This window comes from Tyto alba, unplaced genomic scaffold (assembly GCF_018691265.1).
Source record: "Tyto alba isolate M040663 unplaced genomic scaffold, T.alba_DEE_v4.0 Super-Scaffold_44, whole genome shotgun sequence".
Taxonomy (NCBI): domain Eukaryota; kingdom Metazoa; phylum Chordata; class Aves; order Strigiformes; family Tytonidae; genus Tyto; species Tyto alba.
In genome coordinates, this window is record NW_024881320.1 from 10407942 (window position 1) to 10433707 (window position 25766).

Sequence of the window (25766 nt, forward strand, 5' to 3'; positions counted from 1 at the left end):
GTGAATGTGGTTTAACTTTATTTACCTGCCAAAGAATCTGTCTAAGAACACTTAAACATAAAATTTCTTAGCTCCCTAACTTATAAAAAAATTTACTTTCAACAGAGGTGAGGTACTGGGCTGTCATTGTTCACACTAAGTCGGAAATGAAAGCCGGATGAGAGGGACGAATGAAGAAATAGCAAATATACAAGACATTTAAACCAAAAGAGACCTACTGCTCGACACACTACTTCGGAAAGGTTGCAAAGGCAGAGGCTGTGTTACAACTGAATTCAGGAGTACAGACAACCATGTGGGTGTGAGGGATCTGCAAAGTCAGCTTCCCGCACATCAAAATGATATGTGCTCCCAGATACCTATGGATTTGGGGAGATAAATCTGTTTGCTCAGTAACATACCTAAGTTCGACAGGCGGGGAGGAGGCGGCAGTTTGACTGTATGGCAGTTTGACTGTGGAGCTATGATCAGACTTCAGACTGGGGAAAAAAGACAGGCAGGCAGGGAAAAGCGAGAGCGCCGCAGTGGAGGACGCTGGGTTCTGAACAGAAAGGGCTGCCTTCAGCATGCGTCAGTGTGCCCTGGAGCAACGGGAAAACAGCGCTGCCTGATTAAGTTAGAATGATCGAATGATACCTGAAGTAGTCATTAAATCATCTAACCCGTGTGTTTTTAAAACACAGGAACAGTAGCAGTGAGGCGCACTCTGTTACAGGTTATTGCTTAGTCCTGGTCTCATACCATCTTCAGTGAGAACTGTACGTCACTTGGGATGGGAAGTGGCACCAGTGCCCTCCCGTAAACACAGATGTTTCTTACCCAGTCTGATGGAAAAGCGTTCCAAGATGCCCAGCAGTGCTGTCAGATTTAGGACTTGATTTCAAAGTTAACAGTTCCAAAATACCAATTTTGAACTCAAAAAACAGTTTATCACTTTGGTACCTCTTGGTCCCCAATTTCTGAAACTCTTCTAACCAGGTTGCAATGTTGTTCTGTGCACATTTCCCTGGCTACTCTGCATAGGTATTACGAATAGACTTGAAAGAAGTTTGTAATCACATTCCACTACTCATTTGCTGCAGAATTTTTTTTTCCAACGTTTTCCAAAAGCAGGACATAAGCCATATTTTAATTCAATGACGCAGACAAAAACTTGGGTTTCCCCGTTTAATAAACATTTTGTGGTAACATCAGCCAGATTTACATAAGACCTGGACATTATTTCTGATTGTTTTTGTGGGGTTTGTTTCGTTTTTTGTTTAATATGTTACAAACTGAAGTTAGGGGGAACTTGCAACAAGTCCCACAAAGCACAGTGCAACATTTAAAAAGAAAAGTAAACAAAACTGCCAAACACTCAATCATTTTCTGCCAGAACTGGGATACTTTTTCTAAGACATCAGTTTAGGGAGGGGGATAAAATTCAATGAATAATTAAATGAACTCCGGATAGTGGGAACTGCAAGGAAAAATAAGAAATGACAGCCACAACCTTTTCAATTTAAGGGCAGAATATAAGTCTAAGATATTTTTGATAAATTCTGACAAGAAAAAGAAAACAGCATACTTTAAAGTATATTGAAGCAGTGATTTTTAAACAAAGAAAGCAGAACTAGAACATCTTAAATTTTAATCCTTTCTTTACAGGTTACCTAGCCCACTTTTGATTAAGAAAACTGTAGAAAGTTAGTAACAGCCACAAGTTAACACCGAAAGGTGGCACTTGTCAATTTTCCATAGAGTCCTGCTTTACAGGGTGTCTCAAATGCACTGCTCCGATCTTCTACCATACGTTGCTGACATCAATTGTGTCAGATTTTAGTCCACTGGTCGCTTTTCACCATATTTCTTTGTAAACTCTTCAGCGTTCTTACAGAATTTTTTACGGTCCTTAGAGTATTCTTCAGCTAGGTCAGCCCGAAGGGGATGCTCAGGCTGTGGATCATTCACCAGTGCTATGAGGGACTGGATTACTGTCAAAAGAAGTATAAATACCATCAGAGACTAACATAGTTAATTTTTAACTATCAAAATGTAAACAAAATTCCCTGGTAAGAAAAGAGCTTCAACTACATTTAAATACATCTCCGTAAATCCAGGGTCTTTTCAAAAGCAGAGCGTGAATAAGCTACAGCAATATGCCAATATTTAGTTCAATGACCACGAATGAACACCAGAAAATCGTATTTGTAAACAAAATCAACTTGAATAGAGACCAGAATAGACTACAAATTATTTCCCATGTAACGGGCATCCTATCTGAAATTTTCTCCTATGGCTAAGGAAGAAATAAAGTTTCACAGACAAGTTCATCTAAAAGGGACTGGGTAAAGATGGAATTTCCATCATGAAACATTTTTTCATAACACTTGTCACAAGGATGCAGTTGTAACTGGGCCCGGTTTTGAAAACCATTTTTTTCAGCTTTATTTTTCTATGACTCTTACTTCTCCTATAAACAGCAGACAATTCTTCCTTTTATACTCAACTGCCAAATACACCCACTAGTAGAGATACACCAGGCAAGCAAATGGGTAAGAACTGCAAGACGCTTTTCACCCCACTGCTGACAGCCATTTCATCAACGTTCCCCTATCACTTTCAAAGGAAATGTCATTCTTAAAATAACTGAACTGTACTTGACATTTACACAGTGAACTTCACATACTACAATGACATTTATTGCTACATTTTCCTCATACACATTCTCACGACCATTTAAAGCTAGATAGGTCACAATAACCAGGAGTTCTCATCGCCATCCACTAAAAGGTATATGTGTAACTGAGCACACAGAAAAAGCATTTCACTGTACCGTGATATTAATAATATTCCACTTGAGGTAAGTTTCAGCTTACATGGAATACAATGGGAATCCAAAGCAGCACTCCAAGAGATTTTGAAGCAAGTATATAACACAACTCTGTTAACTTCAGGCAGTGCACACTAGAGCCAGCTGCCTCCTCCTGAACTCACACAAACACCAACACCGTCCAGCAGCAGTTCTGCAACTCAGCTACACACTGTGTGAAAAGTCAGAGTCGAACGTTTGTTCTGAAACTGCTACTTGGCAGTTTAACAGAATTCTCCCTAGTTCTGCAATGTAAGTTCATATAATCCTTATCACTCCAGTAGATGCTAGAATACCAAAGCAGCTTCTTTCAGAGCATCAATCTTATTGTGCTCATACTCTTTTCTACCTTATGTGGTAGGAACAGGGAACATACCTCAAAACACTCAAAATCCAGAGAAATGAGCTTGTTACTATATTGCTAAGCAGGAATATTTCTTACCACAGATCAGAGTTTAAACTAAGCAATCCATCTAAGGAATGTAGTATTGATACTGGCTTCCTTCATAGGAACTCACCAGTCATGAATTTAGGACAACTGTCATCATACTAATGAGTACATAGGAAAATAGCATCGATAGTACGTGTCAATCCCTTCTCTCAGTAAGAGACACTAAAACATCAGACAGAGTATTAGTGCTATTAAGCTTATTTAATATAAAAGCCAGAAGAAAAATGGATTGTTGTAGCAGGAGTTGCCTCAATATCCACAGCATTTTAAGACTACTGTTGCAACAACTTGTTTTAATATTAAGCATAAATTCATAAAAAGTACAGCAGCAAGATGCATGTTTAGTGCACGAAAGGCAAGTTAATGATTTATGATAAACCTAATCTCCACTTGACACCTGACTGATCAACACCAATCACTTTGATGCTGTACTAATAATGTTGCGTTATTTCCTTGAGAAAGGCCCAAGTAGCAGACTGAAGTTTATTTTCCAGTGCAGAAGAGTTCTGGGAAAAAAGGAATAGATGCTTAAGCAGGGCTGTAACAACACTGTTGCAGGTTCATATAAGATGCAGTAACAACAGCCACTGACACTAAAACAACTTCTTGAAGAAAGAGTTAAAAGACAAACAGAAGACCACAAAACAGCAGAAGCTGAGAGATTTGCAATATTTTGGAACCCAGGGTTTGTTCCAAATTCTGATTTTAGCAGAGTTTTTATTCACTCTCAGATAAAAAGGGAATTGCTACTTCTCAGGGAGACACCGACTATTTCCTGCATGCAAACAACTGCTTCAATAGTTCCAACCAATGCCAACTTGCATTTCAAACTGGGTAGAGACATGTTGTTCCTTTACTTAAATAGAGAAGGCTCATAAGATTAAGACAACTGCTAAGGTGTTAACAAGAAACCTTCTATATGACGTTTCGGTTTCATCTCTCCCAAGGATCTTTGTCCTGTATAATCTGGGATAAATCAACAACAAGTCATAAGATCTTCACTGACCTATTTGAGTTTAACAGGTTCTTTTTGCTGCCACCTCCGCTTTCTCCAACACTCAACTGCTTGATCTTTTCTGAAACAACTACAGGAATTTTCCTATTTTCTCTTTGGGGCAAGATCATGCAGACTAAGTAGTTTTATTAGCATACAGAAGTACACAGAAAAAAATAAATCTTAAGTACAGCACTGTTTACATCAGGAACACAGTTCCAGTGGAAACCACCTTAAAGAGGAGTCTGGAAGAAAGAAATACTTTCTCCTACAGAGCAAGATACTTCAGTGTCACTGCAGCTCTTGCACTGGAATAATCTACTCATTTGAATTATCATTATTACAAAATACACCATTTTTTCAAGGATTTTGCAATTTTCTTTATGTGCAATAATAAGTGCTTAATGTCAAACTAATCATTTCCTGCCAGAAAACATGAAATTCTCACCCCAACAACTAGCGGAAGTAACAAGAACAGAAAAAAACCTACTCAGATCACACTCTCCGTCTGCCACAGAACCTGATGAAACTTTTTTCCTTACAATATTTAAATTCTTATCCAAAGACATGCTACACCATAAGCCTCACAGCAGTGATCTTTTAAGAACAAAGAGTTAATTTGTGTTATGATTTCAGGTTTTGTTTATGACTCCCTAGATATTTCAAACCATATGTTCAAATCACTGAACCACATGGCAGAGATTATAAAATATACAAAGCTTTGAGATTTTAGACCCTTTCCTTCAGACATCCAGAAATGTACTGAACACCTCTGGATTATAAAGTAACTGTTCAAAAAGAAACACAAAATAACCCCCAGACAAACTACCACCAGAATTTTAAAGTATGCAGAGGGCACTACCTGAATAAACTCCCCAGGCACAAAGAGTTTTGTGGTTTCCTGGAGGTGGAAATGCCACATGCCAGTGTCATTACCTTACGCTCCAGTAACAAAGGAGATTCCAAGAGAGTTGCACACCATGCTCAAAACCCGTAACTCATGACAAACCTTACGGCAAGGAACACACCATAAGAGCAGTGACCAGCTGTCAAGCTCTAACGCTACTAGCTTTAAATTGAAGCACAATACAAAAATTTCTCCATATCCAGTTCTTTCTCCACATGGAGTCCTACCTTGGTCAGTTTTGGTTGCTGGCTTCCAGTTTTCAGCACTAATTACTGGCAGACAAACCTGCCCCTTTTCATCGATGTTAGGGTGATAGATCTTTGTTTTAAATGTAATCTTAGGAGGTTTGAATGGATATTCTGCTGGGAAGTTGATTTCGATTCTGAAGGCTCCTTTATCATACGGAGGATTGTCCTGCAACAAGAAGGCAGAATGTCAAGAACGTGGCATATTTTAATGGATACAACTAAGAAAAAGCACGCTCCAGGCTCGGATCTATCACATAACCTCTTTTAAAGGCACTTTCTTTCAACACATGCTGCTGTGTCTGTGTTAAGAAAGAACAAAACCTATTTGGTAAGAGAGAGGCAATACTACCTCTACAACATTTGTATTCACCCTGGAAAAAGCAGATTACAATTGTTCTGAAGTTGGCTGACATTGCTACTGGTAAGAAAGCATCCAATCCCAATTACTCCAAACTCAAGGTCCTATCTAATATGTAGTTTTATTCCCAACTTTGTATTTCAAAAAACATTGTAAACCCTTCCCGAGATACAAACAGGAAGCCTGACAAGGAATACTGGTTTCTCTAAACCCAGTTGTTTTATGTGTCTCACAACATGGTGGTATGGACAGCAAAGCAATTTGATTTGTCAGATTTCCCTATATGTGCAGAGAACATTTTTGTGCTGACTACACAAAAATTTGCTGAGCATTCATTGGTACTAAAGATAGATATTCACTGCGTCTGCTGATGAGAACATTCTGAATTTGTATGCAGTTTTAGCACCCACTCTTATCAGATCATTTTTGAAGGAGCATGATGAGAGAACTGTGAAGTAAGCAAAGCAGTTCTTCAAACTGAAACAGAAAAAATAATGCCCAGAATCTCATTTAGGAAACCTGTTAGACTATTGATACCACTTTGAATACTAACTGCAGAAGAAAAGCAGAAGAAAAATAAACCATTGCTACATTAAAGCTTATGAAAATACCATTCTGCACTGAAAACTAACTACGGCATGAAGCCTTTCCAAACACTCTGGGAACAAGAATCAAAGGATGAGAGTTTCCAGTTGGTGTAATCACACACATTCTTCATCAGCAACCAGACCATCCCCTGCAATCAAACCCACTCCAGAAGTTAAAAAGGTTTACCAATATTTGGGGGTGGGGAGCGTTCTATTAAAGTATCATTCAACAGAAAACATCTTATTTTAGTTTCATCCATACGGAGAAGTCTGGTTGTGCATTTCTAAGAAACACAGCACAATTTCTACAGTTAAGGGAAGAGGTGACTGGAGTGGCTTTGAATCACTTTTTATCCAAGTGATCCCGAAAGCTTTGGCAGTTTAATAACTAACTTTTGGTGGTGGTGACAACTTAAGCAGTTAGTGCCCTCTCCCCCCCGGCTCACTTGTTCTTGCCTCCATCACATGATATAATTTGTGAGGATGTTCAGTGAAGTGACAGAGGAACTGACCTGGCTTCAAAATGTCCATTTTCTGCTTGACTGTCAGAACAGTTCTTCACTATCATTCATCAATAAATGACAAAATTCCCCCTTAACTATACCAGTGGTGAATTTATGGCTACTGCCCTCGTAACAGGGCATATTATAAACCAAAAGGCAGGTATAAAGCATGGTTCACTGCATCAATGTTTGAACACTTGTGATGTTGTGAACCTTTGCAAAACAAACACAAAGCTCATACTCCGGTGAGCAGAAACTGTTGAAAATAGATGCTGTACAGCACATCATATTGCTAATTTTAACAGGCATAAACAAGTATTTTGGTGTTTTGCTTTATTAGTAATATTTACCGACCTTATACTGCTTCAAAGTATTACCAAAGCAGTGAACTGTTACACACGAACCACAAATATGAGAGTGGCTTATCAAAGCATATGGCTCCTCAGCTCTGTCAAGTTTTAATGTCAAATCCAGGTTGCTTTATTTGCAAGAGTAGCCTCAACCACACAGAGGAATTAATTGCAGAGGTATATAAGTAAACAGAGTAAACTAAATGTACTCAACAATATTTAAAATGCAAAGGCCTAGCCATTATCTCAGCCTGTGTGATCTGAATTTGGGGATGCCCTCTAGCAGAGCAGAGGCACTGCTCAAGAGATGCTTCAAAGTCTTAGATTTACATTGGTTGGGGGACCTTTTAGGTAGCACCCGAGGAAAAGCAGAACTGATGCCCTAGTGGCACAGCCTCTATTGCTGCAGACTTAAAAGTAGCTCATGTAGCAAAGGGAACATGGGCCACAACAGTGGAAAATAGGAGGTGAAAATCCAAGTGACTTCAACCAAGGAATTCAACATAGTAGATTCCCTGCTTTCCCCTTCATAACAAATCCCTCTCTATTCAACTAATACAGCAGTTATTTACTTCTATTAAACATTCTCCTAAAAGACTGTAGTGATTTAAAAAAAAAATAAAGTGTGAGGGGGTGTTTGACATTAATTAATGCCTAAATAAAGAGACTCTTTTAAAGAGCTCACTTCTGAAAATTCAAACCTTTTCCTTGCATCAAACTTTTTCCACTACTCAATTTTATCCTGGAAATAAATCTAGTTGATAAAAAAAAAATCTATTAAGGAGGAAACAAATTATTTCATACCTCAGCTTTTTTTCCTATGATGATGTAGATTTTGTATTTTAAGCTTAATGTAATAAGCTACAAATTTCATTTGCTTCCCCCTCCCAACACCTCTCCCAAGTAACCCAGTGCCATCACTGAGTCCACAGCCCTCACCAGCTGCAGCCAGGTGTTAGACCAGGCTTACAGTTATGAAGCATCCAGGTAGGTATTGATCAGAGAAGTCTATAACACCTTTCAATTACATATGGATTTTTCTTCAGACTAGTTATAAGAAACACCTACTAACATTATCAGTCTTCAATAAAACAAAACACAGAAGACACTAAAATAAAATGAGACAAGAAGATTACATGATTTGTCCAAGATTATACAAGGTGTCTGAAGAGAGTCAAGAATTAAATCCAGCACACGTTGCTACCCAGAATATGCTTGAGATGCTGCAGGATAATCTATAGAGATGTCTGTTGTATTTATAAATGACTGGCTTCTGCACAAACCCACAAGTCTGAAAGCCAGTCAGGGTGCAAAAATTAGATAATGGTCACCAGCATCACTACTAAACTGTGGATTTATGAGATACAAACGATCCTTATTTTATTTTAAAGCTCATTAAAATAAGGAGTCTATACTCACAGGAACAATAAGCCCTTGCCAGGTCAATAAATTAGCTTCATCAACCTGGATATTACGGAAGTTTTTCATTCCACATTTGCGGATTTCTTCAAGCTCCTGAAAAGCAAGCAAAGTGTAAATTAATAACAGTACTAGGCTAGACACTCATATTTATTTTTCAAAATGCTTAGAGGTCAACATGGGTTTCTTTAATGTTAAGGATGCTTGAGGTTTTAGTGGTAACAACCCACACAAATAAGAAAAAGAATTTTGTACCTACAAGAAGTAAAATTTTCTGAGACAAGGTATTAAAAAAAAGCAAATTATTTTTTGATATATCAGGAAAATACAAAAATGCCTTGTTATTAACATCATTACAGACACAGCAAAGTAGGATTATTATAAAAACATTTTAAATGCACTTTTTTATCTCAAATGCAAATCAGCGCCTTTGGTAGCAGACTATTGATAACTCTGAAGCACAGAAATAAAATGCATCTCGGGACTTGTCTGAAGGAAAACAGTGATTTGGAAGAATTATTTCATATCAGTTTTAAACACTGATAAAGTCACTGAACAGGCCAGTTATTTCAACTGCAAACTAACAAATTCCTGCATGACCAACTTAAAATGATGCAAACCCAGAAAAAAAAAAAAGGGAAACTAGTCTTATTTAGACTAACAACTTGAAAAGATATAGCTTTATCTGTTTTGTACATCAAAATTAACAGCATATATTAAGATACCTCTCTCTATAGCTGTATCACTCTTGAACAACGTATCTTTCTGCACCAGTCAAACCATTTTTGATCAGTTAGTGATCCAGGTATCACCAAAATAAGTATTTAGGCATTTCTATATTTAAAATTAGGTATAAGGCCTAGTGTAGCCACTGTTTCCTGGAGTATTTCATAAGACCTAAAAAGAAACACCTCAAGGTTTCACTTGTTTTTTTTCCCATAACAATTTGCTATCAAGTTCAGCAGTTTTATCTTTAAATGTAATTCGAATTTTAATTCAAATTCAAAGTCATCCACAGTAAAATATAAAACTTTTCCAGTGCTTTCGATACTGATGCACATGCCTGCATGTCTACATAGGTTAGGAAAAATGTTGCTTATACAGCAACACTGGTGCACTCTGCCAGCACACAGTTCTTCACTGGGTGCTAAGTGTAGTTGCAAAGCTAGACTGTATATTATTATGATAAAAACACCAACCACTAGCAAAGAAACTATACACTGAAAAACAAGAGAGATAGTTTTCCTGGTACAAGTGCTGTACTACCCCTGTTTTGGTTGTTTGTTGTTCTGTTTTTGTGGTTTTTTTTTTTTTTTTTGGTTTGTTTGTTTGTTTTGTTTTCCTTAAAATAGCTCTATGTTCATCTTATATCAAATCTTTCTGCATCTGCAGATATTTAATACCTGCAGTAATTGCTTGCATAAACTTAGCATCATGATAAAATGCAAACTAAAAAGGGAAAATGAGATTTCCAAACACACATGAAACAAAAGTCACATGACAGCCACACATCAGAAGATGAACATTCACATTCCCACCCACTGCACCTATGAAAGCAAGAGCACAGTCAGAACATGGCAGTTTAATCTTGGAGTCTTGGATATTGAATCGATGCCCAACACAATCTTCAGGACTCTAAACCCAACTATTTAGTCTAAACCTGTGGATTAATTCCCAAATTCCACTGCTGCTAGGTTTATACAACATCACAGTTTGTGTGTTTTTTTTAAAAAGGGTAAAATGATTGTCCTGTTTCCTTAGAGCAGGAAAACAGATACAAACCACACAAAAATAATCCCGTGAAGCACATTTATAGGGATACAGAGCAAACCAAAATATTCGAAAGAAAATAACCTTTGTGATTGCAGCTATAAGAGATCCTTTACGATCACTGAAACTGCAAATCCACACAGTGCCTTACAGCTGGCTTTGAGTGCTCAGAGCCCCGAGCAGCAGGTCAGGGAGCCCGACTGACACCAGACCGACTCTTCCCTGACAAGGTCTCAGAACAGCGTTTTGAGATGGTGACACTCCCTCTGCCCATACAGAACTGTGAAGTCCTGGCAAACCACTACTCCACAGCATGTTCAAGGGATAAATCCCAGTCCATACTAGATGTAACACATCAAACACTGGCAATAAAATAAGCTAATTAACCAGTGAGTATTTAGCATGAATAAACATGCATCACAAGTGCCTTCACTCTAAGATAAGGAAAGAAAAATCGGTTTAGATAATTTTCTAGTTACTATTTTCAAAATACTATACATATGACAGAAATTCCCCCCCATAATGTCCCAGTGGGAACAGAGCTTCCACGCAGAAGGTTCAGATGATAGCATTGCACACTTCTGGCCCAGAGAACCATTGCCCAGACACAGAAAAAGGGAGGATTATGACTGTGTAATTCAGGTATGTTATTAAGCTAATAAAACAAATTAGAAAAACATGGCTTCACATTACTAGAAAATTAAACACCTACATTTTATAATTAGATTCAGGTTAAAAAATTGGATGCTGAATTAAGAAATGCAAAAATTCAGTACAGAGATCATTACGAAACTGTAAGATTTCGTATGAAAATAAAAGTTTAAAACAAATATGCAGACTGCTCTCCATTTTCCCTGAGTCCACCACATGAGAGAGGGCATTAAGCAGCCTAGAAGACACTAAAGAACAAGCCGAAAATGATTCAGGAGATCTTCCTCTTTAAACTGACATGTAAAGCCTCTGCAGGAATTCACGTTCAAAATCAATGAAGTGGTAAATCACTACAGTGTATCAGGACTACATTGGGTGCTACTGCTGCTGCCTTGGGTCCTGCGGTGGTAACCGCCAACCAAAAAAGAAGATAGATGCCGACAAATCAGGGAATTTCTTCCTCACAGTCAGGACTGCAAAGGTGATGGAGAATCAAGCCTACCTTAGCAGAGGACTTGCCTGAACTATGTGCTCAAGACAGATTCCAATTTATAAGAGAAATTAATTTTCTTACACTAGAAGTAACTAAGATTTCATATGCCACTCCAAATGAATCAATTCCATGTTATTTACAAATAGCTTTTTTCCCCCATACAACTATCCCCATAAATACAATGTAACACTATACTTGCAAGTCATGCTTTTAGGGATTTTGTGTTTAGTGCATCAGGGGTGGTAAGAGATTTGCCATTCACAATTTAAGGGCGTGTGTGTGTGTGTGGGATGTTTGGGTTTTTTTTGATGGCACCTGTCAAAACTCATAATAAAAATTTAACTGCCTCACAGAGGCAGACACAACTTCAGAATAAAGGTACTTGTAAAAAAGTGAATGAGCTACTAAATACTTTCCAACAGCACAGATTAAAAGTTAATACTGCATTTAACATGGGCTTGAACAACTCCAAAGGGACAAAAATTATTTTATGAGGGAAAAGAATGTAGTCCAGATATTTACTTCAAAATAACATTTAAGTCAAGGCAGACAGTAAAATAGATTAATTCCTCTTCTTCTCCTCCACCCCTTAATTTTGTCAAGTAATATAATTAAAGGAGCACAGGAAGAGCGTAACTAAAGATTAGAAGACTGCAGCAAGAATTTCAGTCAGTCTTCATTTCCCACTCCACCTTGCACATGACCTCACTGCATTGGTTTCCCCATTTGTAGAACAGAAATGTCTTTATTTCACAGGACTCTCTTGAGACACCTTTGTAGTTTGGATGTTCAGAGAAAGTGTTACGCACAGCACATGAAATGGAGAAAACATTGTTTCAGAGGTGATATCTGATTTTCAAGTATAGTGCTGAAGGTAGTCATAAAAGTACATACTACCTCTCAAATATAATCAATAAGGATTTAAAATTGTTATTTTCAATACTGTATCATAATTTCTGCTGTTCAAAGCAAAACATAAATGTTTGAAATTAAAAAAGAAAAGTAAGTGGCATCAGCTTAAAATGCAGTTAAGTCTTAAAAAACCCCTGCAACCGTTTTGCCCATGCATCTTTCAAGTTTTGGGACTTCTCTAAAAAAACAAGCCTGATAGGAACGTGCACTGAAGACAAACACTTGTAAGAGTGCAATCCAAGAATATGGGAATATGTGTAAGAGCTCAAGTTCTGCAGCAAGCCCAAAAATGCTATGAAATGCACAAAGAAACACAAAAGTCTACTGAAATAACTCTAAACCATGGATTCTCTGTTTACAACTTATGTTTACCTGTTTATAAATACATTCTCTTAGGAACTGGCCAGTTTTACTTTCCGAATCTCATACAGTACAGAGAAGTGTTAAAACACCTTAAAATGAAACAAAATTCTACAAGAACCCCCCCCAAAATACCAAAACCCCAAACAGATTCTAGCTCTAATTTTTATAAGAACTATTATTAAGCCTCCTCTGCAGTATTACAACCCTGTATACTCACATGTCTTTCATTTACTGAGCAATTCTACTTTCTGGAAAAGTATTTTCATCTGATTAAAAACCCTTTTGTCAATTCTCAGTTTCAAAAAGGGAAAACGAATCAGTATTCTCACTTCTGTGTAACGACAATCATATGTTGCTCAAACCCACATTTCCCTTGTTACCGAGAATCGGTGTTTGGATCAATTTAAAATTGTTTTTCAAATATCAAAGTTGTTTAAAACCCCTTTATTTGGAAAGCTACAGTGTTTACAAGACCACAGCATACTGGAGATGGCAGGCTATCTACAGCAGGTACCTGGGTGCGGCCTTGTGTTTGTATTTTATCATGGAGTTCAACAGTTGCATAAATGTTTGACTATGCAATTATGAAAGCAGAGTAAAACCAGTAAGATTAAAATAATTGTCCACGTGCCTCACTTCATATGTTTTCAATTTTCAATACTAAAGATACTTTTGAACATTTAAAAAGCAGGAAACAAAAGCGTGGCTCTTGCATACACCTTAACTCAATCATATTGGAGATCACCACAGAAGGGAGTAGCTCCACACACGAGACAGGCCAGCCTTCTCAATCACTACCTAAAAACGCCCGTTGAAGGTAACACACATTACTACACCACCAAGTACGTACTATGACTATCCAGCACGGAAATAGCCTTCCCTTTGCAACTACCCACTACCTCTCCACACAGCATTTAGTTGCAGATCTCGCATGGAAAACGGCTTGTTTTACATTAGTGGGCGGCAACTGTGAAAAGCCTTTCATTGAAATCTCTGGCATGTCTCTTGGAGATCTATGTTCCCAATCATACATGTTTGGAGACAATTTATTTTTTATGAGAAAGGGTCGTGAAGCAAAGCAGCTCCCTTAAGAGAGAAGCCTTAGATCCTTGCCTAAATATAATTACTCCATACCTGCCTGTTTTTACCCTAAGAGATCGTCCATAACAACATATCCTTGACAAAGACTGCTTTATTCCCACCTCTCACATTTCATGACAAGTCAAGATTTGACAACTGTGGCTCTCTGAAGAGGTGTAATGGTGGCTCATAGATCAAAACTCCACCTCAACATCGCTGGAATATGATTCACTAGCTATGTTTATTTCACATTTTTGCTAACCTAGGTGTGCTCCTGGAAAAGGCACACCTCCACTGATTTTTTTGTGTATCAGTAGATAAAACTTCAGTTAGGCTACCGATGGCATAAAGCTCAGCAAAAATAGGCCATAAATAAGGCCTTTGGCCTAGGAAATGTAATTTGTTCCAAAAGAGCCTGAGATAACAAGACAATCTTATTCTTGTTATAACTGGACTTCATGTCTAAAATTGACCTGTCCAAGTACAATGGCAAAATTTGTAATACCCCTTCCACAAGGAGCTTTGCAAACTGAAGATATAAATGGCTTCTACAATCTGAAAAGGACACCCATTTCCACCTGGAAGGTAGAAACTATACTCCCAGTTTTCTACAGGCAGACAGTGTGTTATTATGAACTTACTACATCCAGTCTCTCTGAGCTGCTCTGATTAATATGAATAACTATGATGTATGACACGAGTCCAGAAAAAATGCAGTACTTCAAAATGTTGGCAAGACCTTAAGGAAATGGAGATTGCTTTATATTATGTGACCTGTAAAAGGTTCAAAGTATATTCTCACTTACCAAAGAGAAACTTGGTATTTAGCTCAAAGAAAAGACAGTTAATGCTTATCCTAAATTATTTTAAACACAATTGAGTGACATGCTGAAAAAGTCTTATTTCCTGTCGTTATAATCACTCATCATTCTATGACCCCGAGAAAGACACACCACAGACTCTTCTATATTGCAAAACTTCAACAGTGAAAGACTTTTTGATGTGGATCTGTGAATTTGAAACTTGAACAATTATATTAGGTTGATACACATACAAGTTTGGCCCTTCAAAACATGCTGCAGCAACTCAGATTACATCATCTGTACAAGAGCTCTACCGTGTTCCTACTGAGATGAATGGCAAAACTCAAAGCCATTCAGGCTGACTCAACTCTCCAAAAAAGCAGGAAGGTTGCTGCTTCTTTAACAGTCTTTCCAAGTCATGCAATACTGCATCTCACAGCTCTTGAACTGGCATAAAAAAAAAATGCACACAACGTGCACAACCCACAAACATCAGGCAATAAAAAAGAAAGTAAAAATGTAAAAGGGAAGTTATCAGTCTCCTTCCTTCCTACACCACTCCCTCTGAAAAGCAACTGCCACACCATTTTTCTAGAAAAGCAGGAGGTCACGTTGTCAAAACCCGTTTTTATGGCATTTTAGTGAAAGATTAAAGCACCAACTACCGTTTCAGGAGTAGTGAAACTGAAGAGAGGGACTGAAAGCAAGAGCTACTGCAGCTATTAAGAACAATTTTTCTTGCCTTTCAGATTTTTATGTTCTATTTTAAACTTAAAAAGAAGAAATAATTGGAAAGATATTTTTTTCCTACCAGAGTAGTAGGGATGTGCTTTTGAACAATTAAGGTATTTTTTCAGAACCAACAGAAAAGTTGCCTTACAACAATATAAAATTAAATGATTGTTTACTATCTGTAACTAAGAGGGATCTTATTTGAATATAAAGCAACAGACATATTGATTATGATACTAAAGCTGTGAGAAAACATAACAGCTATCAAAAATGAAATTAGAAAATGAATGCCATCTCATCAGGATCCTTAAGGACAATTACAGGTTTATACCTACTGATTTAATATATATGAATGACTTTGGACACAACGTATCTACTATTTAATTTTTAATTGTGCCACAGCACATTTAAAACAACAAAACTAGCCTTATGAAAGCCCTGCTGAGCTATTCGTTTATTCAAAAATAACCAAGTTATAACGGCTAACTATGTATCTGCACAATTAAGGAAACGCAACTTCAAAACCTGTAATCTACACACCCCTAGTGAGCTCCCAGCCCTATTAGGGGTCCACGTCCTTGAAACCAGCTGTAAAACTGATATTAAAAGATTAACAGAATTGCCCATGCATCTGTCAAATTCTAGTGCACAGTTACATTGCACCTCATAGGGGCAGGTTTTTTAATAAAGCTGAAACATCACCCAACAGTTACAGGGTCTCTCCCTGAGATTTCACAGGACTAGCCTGTAAAGTTCATTGATTTACGTTACAGGCACTTTGCATGCAAAGACTGTAGGGTATTGCCATAGCATTTTACAGATGACTAAATATTACACCACTAAGTATGCATGTCCTAGGCAAACCCCACTGCATACAGTTTGTGATGTTAATTGGCAATTATATACAACACTTAAAATAAACTTGTATGCTTTGGGGACAATGTTTATCATTTTCTTTCTAAGTACCACCTTACTCCTCAATCAAAATGGTAAGAAACATAATCCCAAGCAGTGTTTTATGATAAACTATACATGCTCTTGGTTAAAACCCAGCCAAGGCAACGTTCACATTTACAAATATCACCTACACTTTAGAACAAACAGAGCGAAGACAAAAACATTACCACGTCTGCAGCCAACGAGGAAACTTCTGAACCCAGGTCCGTATTTCAGCGTGATAAACCTCTTCCTCATACAAGGAAGAGGCTACTCTCCGAAACAACGAAAACGAAATTATTTCATCCCGGGGCGTTCGGGGAAGTTCCCTCACCAAGGAGAGCGCGGGGAGAGCTGAGAACCCCCACCCGCGGGGAAGCGGGGAGGGAGGAGAGGGCGCTTCCCCGCCGCCGGGCCAAGCCCTCCCGGCGGGCAGCCCCGGGGACCGCGCCGCGGCTGCGGCACCGCCGGCGGCGGGGCGACCCCTCATGCCGCCCCGGGGATCGGCCCGGCCCCGGGCGGGGGCCGAGGCGTCCCGGCAGCGGCGTTTCCTTCCCCCCCCCGGCCCTTCCTCTTTGCTTAGTCACCGCAGGAGCCCCCCGAGGGAGGGGGACGGGGCGGCCCGCGGCGCCCGCCGAGCGCCCCCGCCCAGCCCCGGGCGGCGGCCGGGGGCCGCGCGGCGCTGCCGGACCCCGGGGCGGCGGCGGGGCCCCTCACGGCCGCGGCCTAGGTGCCGGCTGCCGCCGTTCCGCTCGCTCCAGCCCGGGGTGCCACCGAGGGGAGCGGGGGAGGCCGCCCCGCCGGGCCGCGGCAGGGGAGGCGACCCCCCGCGCCCGGAGCGCCGCCGGAGCGGAGAAGGGGGTCGCCCGGGGGTGCCCGCCCGCCGGCCCTTCCCGGCGCGGCGCTGGCTGTTACCTTCATCAGCCTCCTGCTGGCCGCCATCTTGGCTCTGCTGCTGCCGCCCCACAATGCATGGCGGCGGCGGGCAGGGCGCTAAAGCCCCGCGCTTCCTGGGGCGGGCCCGCCGGGGCCTGGCTGCGCCCCGGGCCCGCCCCGCCGCCGCTGCCCCCGCTGCCCCCGCGCACACCGGCGGCTCGGGCCGCGCCCGCGGGGGCCGGGCGGCTTCGCCCCGCGGGGGGAGGCGGCGGAGAGCGCTGCGCGCCGGCCCGCAGCCCGGCGGGCCCGCACCCTGCCCCCGGGCTGAGGGCGCCTGCAGCGTCCTCTCTCTGAGGGCCGGTTGCCTGCCTTCCTCCGGCGCTCGGTGATGGCTTTTGTCCGAGCGTATTGTTCTGATCATCGGTCCGTGCTTTAAAACGCTGGCGTGGCTTATTTTATTTACTGTGCATTACCCCAAAGGCAGTATCCTCTCCCTTGGCGGGGAAAGAGACAACAACCTGCAGTTACAGGTCTTCTCAAATAAGCCCACATCATGTCAAGAGCCCTTCACAACCTTTATTTCGTAGTTTCTCAACATACTCTGAAAAGAGAGGGCAGAGAGTTGCCAGAAGAGGTACCTGCCCCACAGAAACCATACCCAGACCTTCTGGGCTGATGAAACCCACCCAACCCAGCGCATCGCTGGCCTTACCACAACCAGTTCAGTCCAGCCTTGCCCCTGAGCTTCCAGCATGCTGTGCCCTGCTGCAGTCTCCTGGAGAAAATAAAGCTGTGGAAGAGGAGATAATGTCACTGTCATTATTAATCAAGACTGTAATTTGCCATATGCTTTTTAGCTCTTTAATGGTGCTCTAACTGCTCTCCAGCTCTGATCCTCCCCAGCTGGCCTCTAGCAACCACCGTAGGAGCAGTTCAGATGTCTAACCATGGGCATCCAGTGTCATCTCAGGTGCCCTAAGGTATCCAAGACACAGGGCTAGCAGATATGGCATAGGACGTAAGTTACTATACTATATGACATCCAAAATGCCACCACACATCAGTGTCAGGCGCCTGGCTTGTTCCCTAAAACATTCTCTACTGACCCAGCGTACTCAGGAATTACTCCAAGATCTGCCCTGCCAAAGTGTGGCCTTATTTCCCCTTTCCTCCTCCCTCACGTCAGTTAACATACTCACTTGATCTAACACTTGTTCTATGGAACAACTCATCTGAAAAAGTTCTAAGCTCTAAAATAAACTTTACAGACTCAGACAACCTGAAAAAGGAAATGTGGTTATTACAGGAGGCTTCCAAAAACTCAAAAAAATGCAACAAAAGTTGTTAATGATGAAGCACAGGATTCTAGTATACTATCTTAAAATTATTTCCCTGAACAGCTATTTGATAGTCAATATTTTGCACAAATATAGTGCTTATTGCTGCAAAGCTCAATTAAATTTGTTAATGAAGTAAGCTATACAGCACCTACAGGAATCGATACCTACTTCATATGGGTATTATTAAATAATTTGTAAATAATTATTATAATATTAAACATATTTGAAGATCATCATAACTTTATTCTATTAGATATGTAAAGATTTCATTTTACTCAAGGAAAATGGAGTCAGAAGAAACCGAAAATGAAAGAGGCAGACCATCCTGGTGAAGTAACAGAGAGATGTAAAGCAAGCGTGTGTGTGGACTGGCTGGGGAAGTAACACACGTGCCAGGCAGGTACATGCTGTGTGAAGACAGAAGCTGCAGAGCTTCTCTGAGGATTCTTGATGTGCTGCTGAAATGGGATGCTAGTGAAGATTTAAAATTGCTGACATCTGATAAAAGGGCTAGTTCAGATTATAGGATTCTGAAATATAGAAATACCTAAATCTGATACCATGGTAACTTGGAAGAACACTTCTTACAATTTATTTTCCAGATGTCTACAAATATGAAAAATAAGCTGCTTCAGATACTATCTTGATTTCTTTATTTGCCAAAACTCTATTTATATCTTAATCTCATCTTTATTTGACTGCATAATTTTCCAAGACCACCATATGTCTCTGAGTATTCGCTAAACACTTTTTTCACCCAAATACAGTTATTCAGGCCCTTGCCTATACCTGCACTGATACACAGCCACCACACACAAGAGACAGTACTAGAAGCATCACAGGGAATTCTGAGCTTACTATCTGTAATTTTAATCCATGCATTTATAGCTTGTAAGAGAGTGTCAGAAGTATCTGGGATAATTATAAGATAATCTGCATTTCCTTTGACAAGAAAAAAATACCACCCACACTATAACTTAGAACATCCCAGCCAGTTCTTAAGAAATCATTGTTGAGTGTAGCTGTCCTCACAAATTGCCACTTAATGTTGAAATCCTTTATTACAGCAGGGTGTTTGAGAAGTTTACACAGAAGTAGGCACATTTCACATACCTGCTGCCGGTATCCTGGATCCTTTCAGTACCTAGTTTCAGATTGGATCCAGAGCAGTGGTAACACCATAGGATCTGATGCATATCTTGTTTATGAACAAGGGCCGTGCAACCGTACGCCTATTGCTGGATCTCGCCTGGATGCCAATTACTGGCAGTCATGATGTGCTGTTGTACAGTCTTGAAGAAGCAGCAGAAATTTTCTTTCAGACAGAATTTCATCAATTATACCTCCTACTTTCCTGTTAGCAACAAGACCCATCCTACTAGTTATACTGAGTTTTGCAGATGAGCCTGCATTTTTTAACTTGTTTTTAGTTGTGGTTCCCAGGTTGTATCCATTATTTTACTTGACAATTAAGAGTGTCCAGGATACAGTTTTTAGTGCTTATCATATGATGTCTTCAAGGGACTGGACACTACATTTATGCCTGCCCACTCTCAAAGACACCTTTCTATCACATTTCCACTGTTTTAAGGAACATAACCATTCAACTTAAAAAAAAGAAATTTTGTAAACAGACTTTCTGAACAGGTGAGTCACTACACAGCCCAGCCCTTGAAAACTTTGGAAAAAAACTCTCCTTGCTTCTTTACTGTTATGAAATGGCCATCTGGAAGAAAACAAAAATTATCATGAAAACTGAAGGGGAGGAGGAAAGAGTAAGAATAATTTTGTTGCTGTATGAAATTTTGGCACACCCCATCTTGCTTACAAGAGGGACAGGTCTATACACCTCAAGAGGAATACAACAGAATTAGGGAAGGTAAAGAGAAGGGCAGACACAATGATCAAGAGGGTGGAATAGTGCTGTATTAAGAGCAGCTAAAATGGCTGGTGCTCTTCCACCTGCAGAGGAGAAGGCTGAGAAAAGATATGATCAAGGCTTACAAAATCATAAAGGCAGTGGGTAAGGTGAATACGAAGTTGTTATTTATCAGGTACTAGAATGAAGGTACACACAGTGAGACTAATTGGCCATTACTAACAGCCAAAAGACAGTACCTTTTTTCACAGTAGGTAATTAACGTCTGGCAGTCCCTACCACAGGCTGCAGTAAAGGCAATAGTCAGCAGGTTCAAAAAACCCTAGTCAAACTGGGTAACAGGTCTATAAACAGATTTAAAAAAGAGAATAGGCATGGAATCATCATTTAATATCTCTGATTGATGCCTAGGTATAATTATGGGTGCTTGGGAGTATGAGATGAACAGACCATGGGCTTGCATGCTGGTCCCCAAATAGAGCATCCTCTAGTGCCGTGGACAGTAAGAGAGTACTGGACTAGATAGACCTCTGTGCTGGTGCAACAGGACACTCCTTATGTTCAGGATTATTTGGATATGCTGGTTTGCAGAATATAGACAGAATTCAGACTTCAAACAGATTCTAATTAACTCAAAACATGTCAAAGGGATCTACCTGATCCACAAGGGCAAAGTTCATCTCCAGGAGTGACTAAAATAAAAAAATCATAAAAATAATTAATGCCTTCAATCATTATATGCCTCTCAATTTGAACTGCTAAAGCTAAAATGGATAAAAAAAAAATACATAATTTGTTTTTTGTTAACAATCCTCCATCCTATGTTCCTGTAAAACTGCCAACTAATTGAAGTTTTTATATAGGTTTTCTTGTTCCTTCAGTTTCCTAGATCTCTAATGACAAGCATTTTAAAGCAATTAATTATTTATTATGTTTGTTATCTGACATTTGTTCTATCAGGTAAGCATCCACAATAGAATTATAAACTAATTTTCTTCCTCCTGCATTTTGTATGTCACACACTTTATTAAAGTGATTCTGTCCTACACAGACCCCTTTCCACTTGAATGCAATATTTCTTAACTGTTTATGAAAACCAGAATACATTAAGTCCCCTTTGCCTCCAAGAAAAAAAAAAAAAGGGAGTTCTGTTGATTATCTTTGTACTAACAGTAACAATAAATATATAACAGACTGCAGCTCAAGTTAACACTGCACAAGCCCTTCTAGACTCTCAAGCTCTTTTCGTACTATGGAAATATGAGCTCATGACTGATTTCTTTCATTCTTAACTTTGTGAATTGCTTCCCCTCCATCTGTGATCATATAACACCTAACAGACCATGCAGGAATTTGCTTATATAGGAAAGTCATGCGTATCGCTATGTTTTTAGCTACTTCGCAGTGAAACACAGCAGCGTGCAAGAAAGGACGAGGTCGCACCCAGGCCCTGGCCAGCACTGCATAAACAGGCACAAAGCAGAGAAAATACGGAGAATTCCTCAGCAGGCGAGAGCTCAGCTCAGACCTCACCTGGCCCCAGCATTTCCACAGTTCCTCAGTGTTATGAAGCAATTTGAAAAATATTCTCTCATATCTGCATAACTGTGCTAACAAGATAGCACAGATAGATTGGTAAAAAAATGTTTAAAAGTAGCTCTAATAAAATCATTGCCAAATTACACTGGGTTTCAACAGCAACTCTTTAAGTGTGCTGCTGGAAACTGATGTACAGATGGCAAGGGGAATTTACAAAGTATTACAACAACTATACTATGAACTTTAAGCTGCAAGTATGTGAGTTTTCTTCAGGCTGAACCAGAGATAGGGTGCCATGGTGCTGGAAACTCCAAATATCACACTGAAAAAAGTCTCTCACTAAAAAAAACTGAGAAGCCAGTGGTGCATCCCTCTCAGAATAACGTGGGAGATAGAACAGCTGACAAATGCGTGCCATTTCTTGGAAGACCAGTTAATTGCATGTTCCAGCATATATCTTGGGGCCTTCTCTGAATGCTGAGGCCAGGCAGGTCCCAGGGCCTGAGGAGTTGCTCCCCTGCCCCAGTTTGGGGGTAGGAGGGCTGTCCTGACGGAAGGGGTTTAGGTGACCCTGCTGAGTTACAGTTCAGGATACAGTAACAAGCACCAGGCACATTGTCTGTCTCTAACAGTACAGTAACAAAATGAATCAGTAGTGCATTTGTCTGGATTGAAACAACAGCAAATCCAGTAGTTCACCATTACTGGATTAGACTTAATATCCAGGTGCACAAAGACTCCCATACCCATGCATTACCCGGGCTTGTTAACAAGCCATCGCATTCCAGCTCTGCTCCCGCACTGTGCCGGTCCTGTCCCTGGTGGGCACGGGGTCTGGGAACACCATTGCCAAGGGTTGTACAGCAACCTGCACAGCCACTCCCGCCCTCCCCAGTGGGACAGGGAGAGAATAGAAAGAGCAAAAGTGAGAAAGCTCATGGGTCAAGATAAAGACAATTTATTAAGCAAAGAGAAAAGGAAGGGGGGGGGGGGGGAAATATGGCTAGCAGCCAGACTGAGCCTCGGTCTTCCCAGCCAGTGCTACAAAAAATACTTCCTTTCCTCCCTGAAAGCCACAGCATAGAGCAGCAGAAAACCTGCAAGGGTCCCAGGAAGAAGGGAACAGCATGGAGTTTCTGCCAGAGACTGTGGGTGAAGACGTCGTGCTGCGTGGCTTGGACTCCCTGCCAGAAGAAAGGGCAGGCAGTGGTGGGTCTGCGGAAGAGAGCAGCATGCAGGCAGGAGGGCAGCAAGAGGACAGTCTGCCTGGCAGCAGGGACAGCCACCCCCAGGGTGCTGTGAAGGGCCTGGAGAGATGCAGCAATGTCCTTCAAAATAAGAACTGCCTGCTGAGGAAGGGAAGCTCTCTGGCAGAGTGGCAGGAGACAAAGCAGCTCAAGCAGAAGAATGCTAAATTGCTTCCACTACCAAGCAACCAGAAGAAAGATCCAGGCAACTACATGAGACCACTTTTAAGGTAATCAGGTCTTGACTTCTTTCAGAGGAGAACACTTCATGAGACACGGGACTCAGTAATGGACAAAAGTTTCTTAATCCTAGAGTCTTCAAGACAAAAACCGGAAAAAATTATTCTTAGCTCGATACAGCTATGACCCTTTTGATGGTCCTAATAAGTACCCTGAAGTAGAGCTTCCTCTAACTACTGGGGAATATGGCTTATATCTTCTGAGACATGGATGAAGATGGTTTCTTTGAGAGGAGCTGACTGATGGCAGAGGAGGACAGGTCCCCTCTAACATGATAGAAATTTCAGAGGATGACATGATGATGGCTGAGCCTCCAGAGCCAAGTGAGATCTTGCAGAATGCAAATCACAACATGAGATTTTGTAGCAGAAACAATAGCAATGGAGGAGAAAGCAATGGTCCTGACAAAGGAATCTGTGTCATTGTGTTGGCCGATAGACTAGGAGACACAGAGATTCCTCTTAATCATGCAGCAGTACCTTATCCAAGAAATCTCACTCTAATAGAGTAATTTGCAAGAAGTATTATTATTGGCTGGGAGCCTCTGCTTGTGCTAGCTCTGTAGATACCAAATGTAGTTTATATAGTCAGAATGTGAGATTCAGCTCAGAAACAAAAGCAGTGATTGAAGACTTGGATTTAAAAAAAATCAGACTTACTGAATTCTAGTTCAAAGTGTAACAGAGAAGGGAAATTCAGGTAAGAGGCAGCATACTATCCTAGTAGGGAAAGATTGCAAAATAGCTCCCAAATGTTTGAAACTTAGAAGCATACTTCTTATTTCAACAGAGGCCACTTGGATGCCAAGCAGCAATTATTTGCATGCTGTGTACCTTTGCGGGACTGTGATGTGGCAAAGGCAGAAGTCCACTGGTCCACCTTCCAAAGCTTGCAACCCAACATTCAGAAAGAAGCAAGAGTGAAAGTGCGGCCTATAGACATGAAATGGCACATTAATCAAGAGAAGCAGGAGCAAAATTCACCAACGACGAGATTTGCTACTCCATCTGCGCAACTACCTCGTGCTCTACTTGATGTTCATGAGGGGCCTGACCCATTGGTGGATGGTTTGCTTATCAGCTGACAAGCAGGGACAGTCAGTGCTGGAGGATCTTCCAAAGGAAGACAATTGCTGTGTGTATCAGTGGACAGAGACAGAAGTTGCATCTCCAACACTGGTGGAACCCTGGTGGTTTAACTGAGAGTTCAGTACTGTGGAAGACACTCCTTTCTTCAACCAAGAGAAGAAACCCTCACATAGTTGTTTTCACTAAGTTTCATTTTATCTGGACAAAACTTAGGAAATTTGTATTTATTTAATTAAAAAACAAAACACAACTTTCCTCTTGACTTCAACTGTTAACATACAACTCCCTCTTCCCCATTAGATGTATGTATAGTTTTTATCTGTATTTAGAGAATGAAAAAAGTGCACCATTTCCTGTTCCAGTTGAATTATTTTTTTTTCATCGACTTCCAAAAGTGTGGGATTAATGTACCAATTCTTTTCTATCTCTAGATCTAGATACAGACAATTGTACCATAAATAAGTATGTCTTAATTGATATTGCACAGAGGAGTTACTGCCAAAAACATTCTTCTGCTAAGACATTAATTAAATAACCTTGCACACTATAAGGACTATGTACACTCAAGAAAAAGTTTTCCTTAGCAAAGATTTTAGAAGAAAGGATTCTGCTCAGCTAGCACTAAAGTATCTAGTTTTGCAGCAATTCCACCCATATGTGGAAGTCCCCCTACACAGTTACATCCAGAATCAGTCACCTTTTGGGCATTTTCTATACAAATATATACAATAATATATCAATATAGTATATACAATATATATAAATATAAATGGTTTTGTTTTCTGTAACTTATTAGATAGTTTTCCTTGTATAGACTGGTTTGCTTGAAATGTTACACGGTTTTCCTTATTAAGTTTAAACTCTTTTTTCTTATATAAATACTTACCTTATTTCTAGTGTGTTTGGCTTTGACTATAAATGCTGTAAAGGGTGACTCACAGCTAAATTATATGTGGAATATTTTAAACTAAGTGAATATTCAAATTTTAAAATAACATTCTTTAAGATGTTTATTCGTTTAGACCAGTGGAAGGCTTATTGGTTTTTAAAGCATTGCTGGTTTCTGTACCTGTCCCATTGTTTGTCTTAAGATACAAATTTGTTTAGTCTTTGAAAACATGGATGTTGGAGATAGCTTGTTTTACATAA

The 25766-nt window shown here is 40.2% G+C and overlaps 1 protein-coding gene across 1 annotated transcript; it reads right to left on the reverse strand.

Moving 5' to 3' along the window:
• Nucleotides 1-1153: 1153 nt before the first annotated feature.
• Nucleotides 1154-17430, reverse strand: UBE2L3 (ubiquitin conjugating enzyme E2 L3). Its single transcript, XM_042805159.1, has 4 exons — nt 17324-17430; nt 8669-8764; nt 5431-5617; nt 1154-1973 (listed from the first exon to the last, which is right to left on the reverse strand). Exons 1-4 carry the CDS (start codon nt 17348-17350, stop codon nt 1819-1821), a joined length of 465 nt encoding a protein of 154 aa, XP_042661093.1. The 5' UTR covers nt 17351-17430; the 3' UTR covers nt 1154-1818.
• Between the last annotated feature and the right edge of the window lie 8336 nt (nt 17431-25766).